This window comes from Canis aureus, chromosome 9 (assembly GCF_053574225.1).
Source record: "Canis aureus isolate CA01 chromosome 9, VMU_Caureus_v.1.0, whole genome shotgun sequence".
In the NCBI taxonomy this organism is placed as follows: Eukaryota; Metazoa; Chordata; class Mammalia; order Carnivora; family Canidae; genus Canis; species Canis aureus.
This window is the reverse complement of record NC_135619.1, coordinates 6,787,233-6,802,126: the sequence shown is the minus strand read 5'-3', so window position 1 is coordinate 6,802,126 and position 14,894 is coordinate 6,787,233. Positions and strand designations below refer to the sequence as shown.

The following is a 14,894-nucleotide window of genomic DNA, read 5'->3' as shown; positions in this document are numbered from 1 at the left end:
GCTACACAAAAGTTGGATGGGCAGAAGATACAGAGGAGCTGGGCAGCACTGGTATAAGACACCCCAATAGAATCCCACCATTTGGGTAGTGGTAGGAAAGTTATCAGGGGGCCCAGCTCTAGTTCCCTAGCACCCAGCACCAATTCCTGGTACAGTTAAAGGATAAAATCCCCGAGTTTCCCCTTGTGTCGGGGGACCATCTAAGTTACATTTTTCTTAAGCACTGAAGGGCAGAGCAAAGCCCTTTTCTCTATCAAGGGCAACCCTAAAGTAAAGCACAAGAAATATGAAGAGGAAAAGCAAAGACCTCTGTCTAATCCAGAGTGGAACAATAAATATTAAAGTGAGGCATCCTTGAAAAAGATCAGGTTCTAACATAATTTTGACTTCCACATCACCTGAACAATGAGAGAATTCAGTTACCCACAAATGAGACAATGTTTCTAATAGGAAAGCCCTAACCTGAGAATAATCAGATTCTCCTAATTTCATCATAATGGCCAAGTTGTGATGTCACTACAGAGCACCCACACTTACGTTGTGAAGCTAGATATGCTGAAGGGTAGAGTCAGCATGAGGAGCAGACACCCAAAGAGAGGTAAGTGGGGGGCTTCCCAGGGTTTTTCTCTGTGGCTTATTGCCTAAAGTCCCTCCGTGGCCCTAATGTCTTTCCTGGCTTCTCACAGTTTAGTGCTACGTCTGTCTGAAATTCTTCCACAAATTCCTTCACTGCAGCTTTAGCTATCCCAAATCTTTTAATAGTTGCAGTTCTGATTGGTCAGCCCTCAGCTTTTGGATTTCTTAGGAGACCGGGCACAAAATGGTGGAGCATGTTTCCCCTAAGTGAGGCAGAAATTCCCCATATCCATTTGGGTTGTCCCAGGGGTAGATGCTAGTTTTGGGGTGCCTGAAGCACAATTTTTGGGGCTTTTTAAAAAACTTATTCATGAGACACAGAGGCTGAGACATAGGCAGAGGGAGAAACAGGCTCCCCATGGGGAGTCCAATGCAGGACTCTATCCCAGGACCCTGAGATCACACCCTGAGCCAAAGGCAGATGCTCAACCGCTGAGCCACCCAGATGCCCCTTTTTGGAGACTTTTAAAAGAAAAACACATTAGTCACAAAAGTGAAAATAGTTTAGAATGAGAAAAGATAAAAATTTTAAAGAGCTGACAAATACAATATCATAAAATCAAGAAAAATAAAATTTTAAAACCTACTTGACAAGCATTTTTTTTTTTTTACAATTTTATTTCTGAGTGCATGCTCTTGATAGCTTCTATGATGAGTATGTTTTCTCTAAGGAGTATAGAAAAGTCTTCTACATGACACTTTTTTTTATTCTTAGTGATTTAGAAAATTTTCACCTTCACACTTTATAAGTGATAAGAATATCACAATTTTGGGCAGCCCTGGTGGCGCAGCGGTTTAGCGCCGCCTGCAACCCAGGGCGTGATCCTGGAGACCCTGGATCGAGACCCTGGATCGAGACCCTGGATCGAGTCCCACGTCAGGCTCTCTGTATGATGCCTGCTTCTCCCTCTGTCTGTGTCTCTGCCTCTCTCTCTCTCTGTATCTATGAATAAATAAAATCTTAAAAAAAAATTTAAAAAAATATCACAATTTTTTTCAGATTTTTATCAAACTTGAAAAAAACACTATCAAATTTCCTTGATGTATGTGATATAAAATTTCAGAGCATTTCAAATTTGTAATGACTAATATGCTCTGGATCGTTGACATTCGTATTAATGTAGATGTATTAGTCAGCTAGAGCTGCCATACAAAAATACAACAGACTGGGTGGCTTTAGCCAGAAATTCCCTTACAATTGTAGAGGGTAGAAGTCTGAGGTCAAGGTATCCACAGGGTTGACTTCATTCTGAGGTTCCTCTCCTTGGCTTATAGATACCCATCTCCCTATGTGTTCCCATGGTCGTTCCTATGTTCGTGTCTGTGTCCAAATTTCCTATTCTAAAGATACCAGTCATATTGGATTAGGACTCACCCTGAAGACCTCAGTTTAACTTAACTACCTCTTTATAGACCTTGTTTCCAAATACAGTTATATTCCAAGGTATCGAGACTTAGTACTTCACAGTAAGAATATGGAGTGTGTGTGTGTGGGGGGGGGGGGGGGGGTGGACAACACAGTTCAGCCCCTAACACTATGCTTACTATTAAACTATTTACAGAAGTAACTGCAAACCACAGTGATAGACCTACTCAACCCAAAGCAAATGTATCCCCAACTTAATTTCCTTAACCAATCCCAAAATGCCTATGGCCCCTCCACTGCCACTTGACAAAAGAAGTATAATGGAGGGGAAGTCAGAAAGGAAAGAGACATCAATCTTAGTCAATTGCAGTTGAAATATTTTTTTCAAGTTTTACAAAAAACTATGACCATGTTAACATGTTCTTGGGGCTCCTTCAGTGCTTTGGAAGAGGTCTGTGCAAGAGATGGCCCTGAAACTTCAGCTTCTTTAGCTATAGGGTAAATGTGCCTCTTGGTTAATCCTGCTAATATCTAAGTCATGCAAAGGAAGAGAGAACTTCCACCAATATGGGGGATTAACATCTCTATATTGAGGATGGCATGATGAGTCCCCATTCTTCAGCACTAGTCCCTGGAAGAGCTGGGAAGGTTCGTTATCTTGCTAAAGGTGGGGCCCTCCCATCTCGGATAGCCTGGATCTCTTCCTCTCTTCCAATCCCCATACAGTCTACTCCATCTTCTTTTTTTTTTTTTTTAAAGTTGTTTTTTTTTTGTTTTTTTTTGTTTTTTTTTTAATTTTTATTTATTTATGATAGTCACAGAGAGAGAGAGAGAGAGAGAGGCAGAGACTCAGGCAGAGGGAGAAGCAGGCTCCATGCACTGGGAGCCCGATGTGGGATTCGATCCCGGGTCTCCAGGATCGCGCCCTGGGCCAAAGGCAGGCGCCAAACCGCTGCGCCACCCAGGGATCCCTCTACTCCATCTTCTAAAGTTTTAGAGTGAAATCCACATAAGAGGGAGTCTTCAGCACACACTCTAGAATAGGGGCAGGTGGATTTCTTCTATCCTTGGATTTTTCCTCTCCTAAACCTGTCCAGTTCTGCTCCCTATTCTGGAGTCTCAGGAGTGAGTGTCTTTTTTTTTTAAATTTATTTAAAGATTTTATTTATTTATTCCTGAGAGACACACACACAGAGAGGCAGAGACATAGGCAGAGAGAGAAGCAGGCTCCATGCAGGGAGCCTGATGTGGACCCGATCCCAGGACTCCAGGATCACACCCTGAGCCAAAGGCAGGGGCTCAACTGCTGAGCCACCTAGGTGTCCCAGGAGTGAGTGTCTTAATGAGCAGAGTTGTCCACCTTTCAGATTTCCAAGCCTATGATCAGTGTTGCCAGAGAGCCAAACTGAATCCTCTAGGGGCAGGCACTAAGTTCCCACAGACATTGCCTGCCTGGCTTTCCAGCTTGATAAGCATGAGTTCTTCCCGGTCAACCGGGAAGTTATTTTTTATTTGTCTTGTTATTTGTTTGGATTATGAGAGAACAACATCTCCACTCAAAACTGAGGCTGCTGCTGCCTAAAATGTTTCACTTTTCCCTTCATCGTGTAACAAACCACTGGGGCATGGGGATAGTCATGATTTAGGACAAAGTCTGCATACCACCAGTCCAGGCTTAAACCCTGAGGAATCAGAAGTTTCTTTTTTTTTTTTTTTTTGAATCAGAAGTTTCTAACTTTAAAGCTGAGTATATATGTTGTGCCCAAGATTGTGAATCCAAGAAACCACCAAGGAGCCGACACCGATGCAAGCACATGAGGGTTTATTAGGAAGCTCAAGCTTGGGTCCAAGTACACCCGACACAGCAGAGCAGGGGCTTGGACCCCGAAGTGGGTTCCAGCTAGGTTTTTATGGGCTGGTCTAGATGACCTCCAGAAGGGGTGGAGGAATTTCTCCATTCCAATATGGGGGAAAGGGTGGGGGAGTTTCTTAAGCTCTGTTTTCATTCCGATATGGGACTTTCTGTCAAGGGCATTCTGTCAAGGGCGTTCTGCGGTTTTTCCTGTAACTGAAGTAGGGTAAAGTTCAGCTCTTGTTCACAGGGGCCTGAGATGGCTGCCGAAGCTAAGATGGCTGTACTTGGGCTAACGCTAAACTTGAGGTGCAATGGCCTTAATTTTCTCGGCCTCCACATATATATCTTTCCCTTGTTTATGATGTTTTTGCTGGATACACAGTTGTAAGATTGTGGGCCTGGCTCTTAAAAGGCTGAAATTTTTACTGAATGTAATGGGGCTAGGAGGTGTGCAGGGAGAAATACAGGGATAATACCATAAATAAAATAGGGCTCAGTGCTTAAGCTTATTTCTGATGTCTGACAACTATGACAGCATTCTAGACCTTAAATTGGAGGAACAAAGAATCCATAATGGGGGCTGATTTTGGAGGGAGTATACGGGGAGAGGTGGTGTCTGGAATACAGAGCGACGTCTGAAATTGTTTTATAAATTACTGTAGTTACGTAAACTATTAAGTGACCGAAATGGGCAAGAAGAGGCTTTTTTGAGGACCAGCATGAGAACAAAAGAATCACTTCAGAAAGGACTGTTCCCAAGTTTAGTCTGAAGACTAAGAATCCAAAATATAAAAACTTTCAGCCCACAACTTAAGAGTGTGTGGCGACTTTGGCGAAACACCCACTTTACTGCCATCCCTTTCTTGACAGCAAAAACTAAGGTTCCTAAGTACAAGTGGGAGTTCCAGGTCCTCCTCACTGGGACGGAGAGGGGGCCTAGGGGTCTGGTGGGTCCCAAACAGGTGCTCCTTCCGGCACTAGTCTTTGGGAACACTCGTCCGCTGTTCCGAGGGTGCCGGGCTCCTGGGACCCTCGTCTTGCAGGCGGCGGGACATCTGATCCGCCCGGAGAGCAAGTTCCCGTTCGCTGTAGGCGCTGCGTTTCACAGTGACGCTGCTGCCGGCTGGGCAGGCGCGGATCGGCTCCACTTGTGCGCACGGCTGGCAAGGAGGTGCTGAAAAAGTCTCCCTTCAGGAGGAAGGAACGGGGAGTAGTCGCAAGGGAGTCCTGGACAATCCAACGAAGTGCGGCGGGGTCCTGGGGGACGCCTCCGGGAGGACCAGCGCTCAGCCTGCTCCGAAGGTCCGGCGCGTAAAGGTCGGGGGCGAGGGAGGGGGTATCAGTCGCAGCACCCTGGCCCCGGGGGACATCTTCCCTGCCCCAAGCAGCCAATCGCCACCCAGCGGAGGCCCACGCAGCCAATAACCGACTTCAGCCGAGATTCACGCAGCCAATGGCCGCCCGGTGCACCGCGCCGGTGCCCGCCCGCCGCCTCCGCCAATCGGGACTCGGGCCACCTTGGCGCCGCCCCCGCGGCCCGCCCCACCCGGCCGCCCCGCCTCCAACTCGCTCGAGCAGGGTTGGGCTAGACGGGCGCGCTCTCGGGGACAGGGGGGGCAGTCCCGGTCCCGGCCCTCCGCGCGGGTGGGCTTGGAGCAGGCCGCACCGGGCGGGAACCCCAGTCCCACCCCGGAGGCCCCCTGCCCTTTCTCCCCCTTTCCCCCCGGCCCATGGTGCGAGGCTGGGAGCCGCCGCCCGGGCCGGACCGCGGTGAGTGATCCCCAGCCCCTTCGACTTCCCCTCCCAGCCCCTGTGTGATCTCCGACCTCCGGAGCCCCATCCCCAGGCTCGGGGGGGAGGAGAATTCTAGGCTCGAAGTCGCCCGGTTCTCCCTCCTTTCTCCTCTGGACTTTTCGGTTCCCCGTTGTAACTGGGGGAGGGTGAGTGGGTGTGTAGGGAGGAGAGGGCTGGGTTGGGACGCCCTCCGCGAGGGGAGGATTGAAATTCGTCTGCTCCCTGGGGCTCGTCGCCCCAAGTGCAGCAACTTTTTGTTCTCTGACCCAGTTTGGAGCCTTGTAGACTGCCTGCGAAATGGAGGATAGGAGAAATGTTTCCTTCCCAGGCCTCTCCTCCCCCCACGACTACCTTCTGGCGACCTCAGCACACGTACAGAAATCTGGCCTTACTTCTGGGGAGCAGTGGTCTTTGGGAATGAAAGGTTTGGGAGAAACTGCCCTTTCTGACCCCCTACCCAGCCGTACTCCAAACAAACCGGGAAAGTGAGACCCCGAATCCTCAGAGGTTCCTGGTTTTGCGTCCTAATCTGAGACTTCTAAACTGAAAGAAGACTCAAGCCGAGACGTGTTTGGTAATGTGGGCCCAGATCAGATCTTTTACATATGAACCTCCTCACCATACATTTGAAGCTCTTTTATATTATAGGATTAGAACAGGTAAATGGCAATGATCGAAAAAACAAAAAACAAAAAAAGCCAGTTAGACTTGGGAATTTTTTTAATGATTCATACGTATCTTTAATCGTTGTCATTAAAAGTATGTTCATTTCACCAATCTTTTGGGGTAGTGTCCAGGCGTTTTCTTTGTGTAAGTCTGATGATTGGAGTTCCCAATTGCCTTCTAGTATAAACTACACAAGCAAATCTCAAATCTGCTGGCACCCTGAGAACCTTTTAAAGTACTGATGCCTGGGCCCCAGTCCAGACTAAGTCAAAATAAGGAGGGTTCCCTGGTTTACGTTTCCCAGGTAATTCTGATGTGTCACCACCTCTCATCTATGATTTCTAGGTTTGGGGTTCTTTTTAATGCAGTGAAAATTTGAACACTTTTGAAGCAATCTGAATGCAGAAAACTTTTGAGATTTTTAAGTCCCCTGCCCTTCCAGTCTTTTATAGTTGCCTACTACTCCCAACTCAACAATTGTACACTCCTTTGTATTGTCTTTCCAAAACATTTGCCTTTGTTTTCATAGAAACAACTTTTAGTGCACTAATTTTTCAAAGGTTTTTGTGCTATTTAATGACATTATTATATGAATAAAAAAATATGGGCATAAACAGGTTGGGAATCACACACAACTGGTCCAAGCACACAGGGCAGCTGAAGAAAGATGGTTTTGGCACACTAGAGAATAGGCCACCAGCCTCTAGTATGCAGTTCACTGTAAGGTGTTGGTCATATAATCCAGTGGGTCAGTTAAGCCAGGCTCCTGGTCCAATTGAACACCTCTCCCTTCCACTCTCTCCAATTAATATCACCAATACCCAGTACCTTCTAGATTCTCTTGAGTCTTCCATCCACTCTTTCGATTCATTCACATCAAGCTGTATTTCCTCTTTAAGCAGTTACCATAGAAAACTGCTTTTCTAAAACATACCATAAAAAAACTGCTTTTTTTTTTTTATTAAGTTGGGAGGACATAATTCAGAGGTTCTTAACTGGGGCTTCTGAGATTATATATATAATGTGTGAGTTTGGATGTTTATGGAGGGGGGGTAGTCATAACTTTCTGAGGGAGAGTCCATACCTTTATCTGATTCTCAAAGAGGTTCATGATCCAAAAAGTTGAGAAGCAGCACATAAGTTGAATACCACTAAAAATTCTCTAAGGTCCTTAAAACTATCACCAAAACACATTTCAGGGAGTATTTCAATTCTTTGAATAAAGATAGAGAGTAACTTTGCAGGATCATTAGTTTTTCATTTGAACTGTCTTCTGCTTTAACCATAAGTTTAGGCTCAAGCCTAAAGTTGTGAACACCTCTTTTCCTAGACTTGTATGGACACCTAGACTGGAAGTTTAAGGTAGCCCATTCTTTTCTGCTGCCTGTCCATGGGTATGGAAAGCCCAAAGGGAAAGAAGGGTGTTGTTATTCTCTCTATATATGTTTTTCTCATATTTTTTTATTAGCTGCTTGATGTAGCAGTAGGGCATATCCAGCATATTTAATAAGGGTACAAATTTAGTAATTATTCAGAATTGATAATCCCACCATCACTATCATCTCTGCCCATAGGAGTCCTTATTTCCCCAGTTTTGATTCCCTTCTTTTTCTTCCCCTTCCAGCTGGAGGCGCAAGAACACAAGACACCATAGTGTCTTCACTGTGGTTTTGACTACTGTGAGGTCTACCCTCCTCGTTATAGTTCTCATGAGCCACACTCTGGTTGTAGTTTCTTCCTATGTCAAAGGCAGATTCTTCCAGGGAGGTACCAGGTAGCTATACAGCTGTGCCTTGATTTAAGTCACCATTCTATATCAGGAAATCTTCCGCAATTTGTTTTGTGTAATTAGAAAACTGGATGCATACAGTACACCAAATTTGGTATTTGCATTACTGTATATTATACTGAAACATCAAACTGATACCATGGGAATCTGGAGGATAGCACACCACATGAACGAAAGCAAAATGCTTCCTTGTAAGGCTTATAGCTGTGCCTGCCTTATTTCCTGTCCGGCAGTCTTCATCCTTACACTGGACTGCTTTATTCCTTATGGTACAGTTTTCTCTTATCTAAAGTGTAATTGTGTCCTTAAAAAAAAGGACACAAATAAGGTTAAGTAGATGTCAAGTGTTGCAGTCATAAAGTATTCTCCACCTTAGGTTTGGTGGTGGTCTTAACGGGCCACAGTGTCTAAATGGTGGCTTAGCACCTGGCTGTGCAAACAATTGCTCACAGGCCACTCAGCTGTGTCTGGGATAAACCTGGAGACTAAAAGTAGAGCTACTACTACATTGGCAATTCATCTGGCAATCAAAAAGGATTTATGTCCAAATTATGGATTCAATTCTAAAGCTGTGATTTTCATCCTTTTTTTTGTTTTAACAGCATAATCCATTCTGGAATTATTTCCAACTCCCAAAATATAAAAAGCATAAAATCATGGATATCCTGGTTTCCTCCACTGCTCATTAGAATTAGGACCCTGCAAAAACAGATTGAAAACCATGATTTTAAAGAATGTAGCCTTTGTTTCACTTCCCTCCTTGTCTAGGAGGAGCATTCCCTTATATCAGAATCACCCTGTGAGGCTGAAGTAATGAGAAAAGCTGTGCTTTATTGAGCCTTTACTTTGTCCTAGGCATCATGTCAACTGCATTTTTTCTTTTGGCCATAAACTTGTGAGGAAGGTGCTGTTTTGACTGCCTTTCTTTTCTAATAGGAAACTAAGGCTTAGTGAGGTTAAATAATTTGTCCAAGGACTGGCAGGACTCTAGGAAGAGTTAGAGCTGCAACTGATCTCAACTCTGCCTCACCCCAGACCTCCACCCCAACAGCTGCTTTAGGTCTTGCTTACACATGACACCTAGCATATAGTAGGTACTTGGTAAAAATATGTAACTTTACCAGACAGCACTGTGTGCATTTTTTACACATGAAGAAACTAAAGCTCATTTAAATTCAGGAACTTACCCAAGATCACATAGCTGGTAAGTGGCAGAGATGGGATTCAAACTGCAGGCTGGCCTTACTCAAGAATCATATTTCTACCTACTGTGCCATGCTGCCTCCATTTACCCTCTTAAGGTTCTCTTCGAGCTGTATAGACTTTAGGATCGGATTTGCCTTTGGTTCATTAGATCCACTTGTTAAAAGGAAACCATGACACATTAAAATGCTTCCAACTTTTTCTAATCGTCACATAAAGTCCCTTGATAACCACACTGTACTATAACTTCCTGGACTTGAGATTTTCTGTTCATCATATAGCATTTACATAGGAATCCTATCCCATCCTTAACCTACCAAAAGTAAATATTTATAAACTCAGATGGGATTCCTCTAGAATTAAGGGTGACAGATGTGTCAGGGAGTTACTAGTGCCCAGACAGGGAGCTGAGTGAAAATTTGGTCAACAGACCTTTCTGGGAAATAACCTGAGCAGGTATTTCAGGAATGATGCAGAGTCAAGGGCTCTCCCTGCAGCCTCCATACCCACAGTCCTGGGAGCAGTGGTGCTGCTGGGGAGCTTGCAGGACCTGGCTGCAATTCATAGTGAATTTGCCCACCTGGCCCTGAGAAGAAAGCTGGGCTGCAAAGATAAGAGCGGCAGGCCTTCCACCCTGTGTGGAGGGGCTGTTACATTCTGAGGGAGCTCTCCAGGCTCCCCGGAGAGAGACTGAGCTGTTGGAAGAGACAAAGGCTGGGGGGAGGGGCTAACCTTTGTTCCAAGGATGACTTGGTGGAAACAGTTCCCTCTCTCTACCCCCACAGGACCCCAAAACCAGGAGGAGTAAGCGCCATTTATTCTAGATATCTGACTGCTTATCCTACAGAGAGAAAAAGCTTAGAGGGGTTTGGGTTTAGGGCTTACTTAAAGGCACCATCATTCCCCTCCCCAAAGGACTCCACCACCCAGAAAGGAAGAGGAAAGGGGCTGGGGGCTGGGCAGAGGAACAGTGCTGTCCTTTCTAGATATTCCTCTTGTATTCCTCATTCGTCTTCACATTTTAGAGGTAATCCTAAATTGTCAGGAGCTAAAGCATTTGCATCAGTTCTGAGATTACTGCACCTCATGGTTTTTGTGGTTGAGTTTTCATTTTGTGACTCTTGTGAACTTTGAGGGTGAAGTGAGTTTGAATTAGAAAAATAAAGGCAATATAAGGATGAATTTTCCTCCTTAACCTCTAAAGACAGAGTTTTGTCCTGGTGACAATATACACCAGTCGTGTCACTTGGGGTTAAATTAACTTCTATGGGACTTTGGTTTTTTCCATACATATGACAGGAATTATAACAGGCTCATAAAGTTAGGAAAATTAAATGAGAAATTATTAAAGCACTGTAAAGGCAATTCAACACGGTACACATAGACGATTGAATTGGAGTCCAACATTTTGTTTGGCAGAAATTGAACAATGGGCTGAAAGAGGAGCCCCAGTGATTGAGCTGTTTCTCTTCTTATTACAGCTATCTCTGAAGGGCACAAATCAGAAAACACCATGCCTCCTAATAAAGAGGCCAGCAGTCTTAATAGCTCCCCGGCGGGGCTCATCTGCCTCCCTCCAATCTCCGAGGAGCTACAGCTTGTGTGGACCCAAGCAGCCCAGACCAGTGAGCTGGATGGCAATGAACACTTGCTACAAACCTTCAGCTACTTTCCCTATCCCAGTCTAGCAGACATTGCCCTTCTCTGCTTACGCTATGGGCTGCAGATGGAGAAAGTCAAGACTTGGTTCATGGCCCAGCGCCTCCGCTGTGGCATTAGCTGGTCATCTGAAGAAATAGAAGAGACTCGAGCCCGAGTGGTCTACCATCGGGACCAGCTCCATTTCAAATCCCTTCTGTCTTTTACTCATCATGCAGGGCGGCCCCCAGAGGAGGTGCCTTCTTCTCCAATGCCACCTCCAGAACAAATGGGTCTTGGAATAGTGCCCCTGACTCTTAGTGAGCCCACTCAGATGAAAGGATTGAAGGTAGAGCCTGAGGAGTCCTCAGAGCTGCTGAGTCAGCAGAAGGCAAAGGAACCCCTGCTTGCACCTGGCAGTGGGGCATTCCCCCACCAATCAGATTTTTGGCAGAATCTTCAAAGCAGTGGCCTCTCTAAGGGGCAGTCAGGCAGGGGTCCCAACCAGTCACATGGGCTAGATTCTGCTTCCTGGAACCACTCCACAGCTGTCCACCAGCCATGTGCTCGGGAAAAGCCCCCCCCAATCTCACTACTTACTAGTAGTTGTAAGCAGGAGTCAGTATCTAATATGACTCCTTCTTCTTCCTCTACCTCTTCTTCCACTTTCCCGGTACTGGCTAATGGAGCTACTGCCACCTCTAAACCCCTCCAGTCACTGGGCTGTATCTCACAGCCACTGTCACCCAATGAACAGGCACTGCCCCCACATCTGGAGCCAGCCTGGCCTCAGGGGCTAAGACATAACTCAGTACCAGGTAGGGTTGGCCCTGCAGAGTACCTTTCCCCAGATATGCAACGCCAGCGAAAGACCAAACGCAAAACCAAAGAGCAGCTGGCTATCCTCAAATCCTTTTTTTTACAGTGCCAGTGGGCACGGCGTGAGGATTACCATAAATTAGAACAGATCACTGGTTTACCTCGGCCTGAGATTATTCAGTGGTTTGGTGACACACGCTATGCCTTGAAGCATGGGCAACTAAAATGGTTTCGGGACAATGCAGTACCTGGTGTCCCTAGTTTCCAGGACCCAGCAATTCCCACACCCCCACCTTCAACCCGCTCCTTGAATGAATGGGCTGAGACACCACCTCTGCCAAACCCCCCACCCCCACCGGATATACGACCCTTGGAGAGGTACTGGGCAGCCCACCAACAGCTACGGGAAAGTGATATCCCTCAACTGAGTCAGGCATCAAGGCTTAGCACCCAGCAGGTACTGGATTGGTTTGACTCTCGATTACCTGAGCCAGCTGAGGTGGTGGTTTGTCTAGATGAAGAGGAGGAAGAGGAGGAGGAAGAACTGCCAGAAGATGATGAGGATGAAGAGGAGGAGGAGGAGGAAGATGACGATGACGATGATGATGTGATCATACAGGACTGAGTCGAGGGGACTAGGGGAGGGAAGGTCTGTTACTAAAAGATGAACCAACTTAGTAACTGTTTAAAGAAACCACATTTTTTAAATTACCTTGTGGCAAAGAACTGAAAAGCTTTGTGTTCTTGAGGTTGGGGGATTGGGAATGTAGTGAGGGTGGACCAGGGACGATGACCATAGGACCCAAAGAGAAAGGTGGGGATTGGATGGGCAGAAATCAGGGTTCTAGTCTCAATGAAGACAGTGCTAAGGATCTGGTCCATGAGCTGGGAAAAGACTTTTGGTCTCTTCAAGTCTGCTGTTCTTTTCCCTTAGTGTACTATGGAGAGGCCAGACCTTGGCCCCACATCTATAGGAGGATTGGAAAGGAGGAGTAAAGAATTTTGATTCAGTTGATGATTACAGTGCATCCCCCAATCCCACCATTTTCCCTAGAATGTAAGGCTGCTTCGCACCTCTTCTCTCTGAGCACAAGTCCATGCCATAATACAGCTATGAGTCTTAGTATGTCCCAGTCTCATCACAAGTATTTCCTTAACGCACACCAACTTGACTGTATCTTTTACCTTCCTCGTTACTGAGTTGCACAGGTAGCAGAAAGTTTTCATTTTTGATACTGGGACCATCTTGCCTTGTACTTCTTAAATCTTTTTCCAAAATCCCCATTCTGTTCACTATTTGTCTCAGGGTAAATCTTCCCCATGGAGCTTGTGAAAAGTTTAATAATTGGGTGGAGAGTAATTTAGATTGGATATTTATTGGATGTGGGAATTAGGGGGAATGTCCTTTTAAAAAGTAGAATTAGGTTATGGAGAGATAGAGAAGAGGGATAGTTTCTACTGTTCAGAAGGTGGGTGCAGGTAGGTTCCAGGTTTGGTTTTACAAACCTGAGACTCCCTCCTGCCTAGCTTGACAGAGACTAATTTTTCATCTTTTTGGTGTTGGTTCAATTTGTGTCTGTAATTGAGACTTTTCCCTCTCTTTATAGGATCTGTCTTGGGGACAGAGGGACCCTGGTCTTTAACTGACTTGATTATTGATATCAACGGGTAACCATCTAGAAATAAAAGTGGAAGCCCCAAATTGCTAGAATAATAATAAAAAGGCCAAAAATAAAATTATTTCTCTCTCCTCCACTTTGCCACTTCCATGGTTTAGAGATTAATGGAGCCAAATCCATTAACATTCTGATTTAGTATACTCCTTTTTTTTTTTTTTTTTTTTTGTAAAGCAGCAGGATATACTGAGGTAGATTAAAAAAAACAAAAACTTGGAGTGCCTGGATGACTCAGTCGGTTAGGTGTCCGATTCTTGGTTCCCGCTCAGGTTATGATCTCATGGGTTGTGAGATCAGGCTCCATACTCAGTAGGGCCTCTCCATGAGGATTCTCTCCTCCTCTCCCTTCCCCGCTCACATGCACACATGTGCTTGCTCTCTAAAATAAATACACCTTTAAAAAAATTTAAAAACAAAAACTTTAAAAGGCAGCACATTAGTATCTATCACTGGGCGGATCTGTTGCCTGTACCTGTATAGCACAGGCTCTTGCCCAGAAGAGGTGTCTAGAAGTGCCCTTAAAAAAATTCAGAGCTCCAGAAAGAATAGGCAATCCTGGTTCAGCTTCAAGGTCATCCCCAGGACCTAATTTATTGCTGAGAGATGTTTGCTATCTTTATTCTTTTTCGATATTTTTGCTTATGGTCTGCCTGCAGGTGGCCGACCTATTTAATTCTGTTTCTATTTAGTATCTAAAGAATACATGTTTCATCTCAGTGGTGGTGGTCTTTGCCCATTCCACCATTCTAGAGCTTGTGATATAATACCAATAGAGCTGCAATAACAATAAAAGGACATCTTTATTTTATCTATATACTTTAGTAAGCTGAAAGTCTGGGTCTCCAACTGTAATCCAACAGAAAGGAAAATCAACATAGTTAACTAGGCATAGACAAAACTACATGCAAACAGAAGAGGTATAATAAATTAGGACAAGGAACAGAGCTGTTGCTTATTAACACTGGCAATGGAAGAATATATTCAAAGCTAAAAGAATGAAATCTAGAAATGAACCAGACTTAATGAGTATATTACCTTCCATCCTTACTGATGCCAAGAATTGTTTTTACAACTTTTAAGTTGTAGGAAACAAAAGAGTTACATGAGTGTGGGAGAGATCTAAACCCTCCTGAAGTACTAGCCTTATATAATGCCTGACCATTTTTCCAGGAGGTAATACAGGGTGTATATGGTAAAGATCAGGAGAGGTAAGGATACACAATGAAATGAGGAAACATTTTCCAAGGCTATCACACTTAATGGGTATTGGATCTTATAGGCCTTCCTTAAGCAATATGAAGAGATCAGACCTTGAAGATGATCTATCTGGAAGTAGTCCATGCTTCTCTTGACCTGGCTAACCCCATCTGTCTCTGTTCATAGAGAGTCTGCAGCAGAAGGCAGGAAGGCAGATATGGGCGATTTATAACAAGGTAATTAAGGCCCTCTCAA

The 14,894-nt window shown here is 45.0% G+C and overlaps 2 protein-coding genes across 9 annotated transcripts in view; one reads left to right on the top strand and one right to left on the bottom strand.

The window, feature by feature from the left end:
- The first annotated feature begins 80 nt into the window (after nt 1-80).
- Nucleotides 81-13,506, top strand: HOMEZ (homeobox and leucine zipper encoding). Of its 4 annotated transcripts, none has more exons than XM_077908627.1 (2): nt 81-598; nt 10,791-13,506. In XM_077908627.1, exons 1-2 carry the CDS (start codon nt 511-513, stop codon nt 12,389-12,391), a joined length of 1,689 nt encoding a protein of 562 aa, XP_077764753.1. In that variant the 5' UTR covers nt 81-510; the 3' UTR covers nt 12,392-13,506. The 4 variants fall into 4 exon arrangements, with proteins under 4 accessions (XP_077764753.1, XP_077764757.1, XP_077764754.1 ...); XM_077908631.1 differs by lacking the exon at nt 81-598 and adding an exon at nt 5,137-5,159; XM_077908628.1 differs by lacking the exon at nt 81-598 and adding an exon at nt 5,437-5,627.
- Nucleotides 6,354-14,894, bottom strand: part of RNF212B (ring finger protein 212B) — a 43,512-nt gene continuing 34,971 nt past the window's right edge. For 4 of the 5 annotated variants that reach the window (XM_077908633.1, XM_077908632.1, XM_077908636.1 and 1 more), the window contains one exon: nt 11,406-14,830. In XM_077908633.1, coding sequence (XP_077764759.1) covers nt 14,765-14,830 — 66 coding nt within the window. In that variant the 3' untranslated portion in view covers nt 11,406-14,764. Of the gene's footprint in view, nt 8,806-11,405; nt 14,831-14,894 lie in introns of those variants that run through there. The other variant, XM_077908635.1, reaches the window with a different exon arrangement.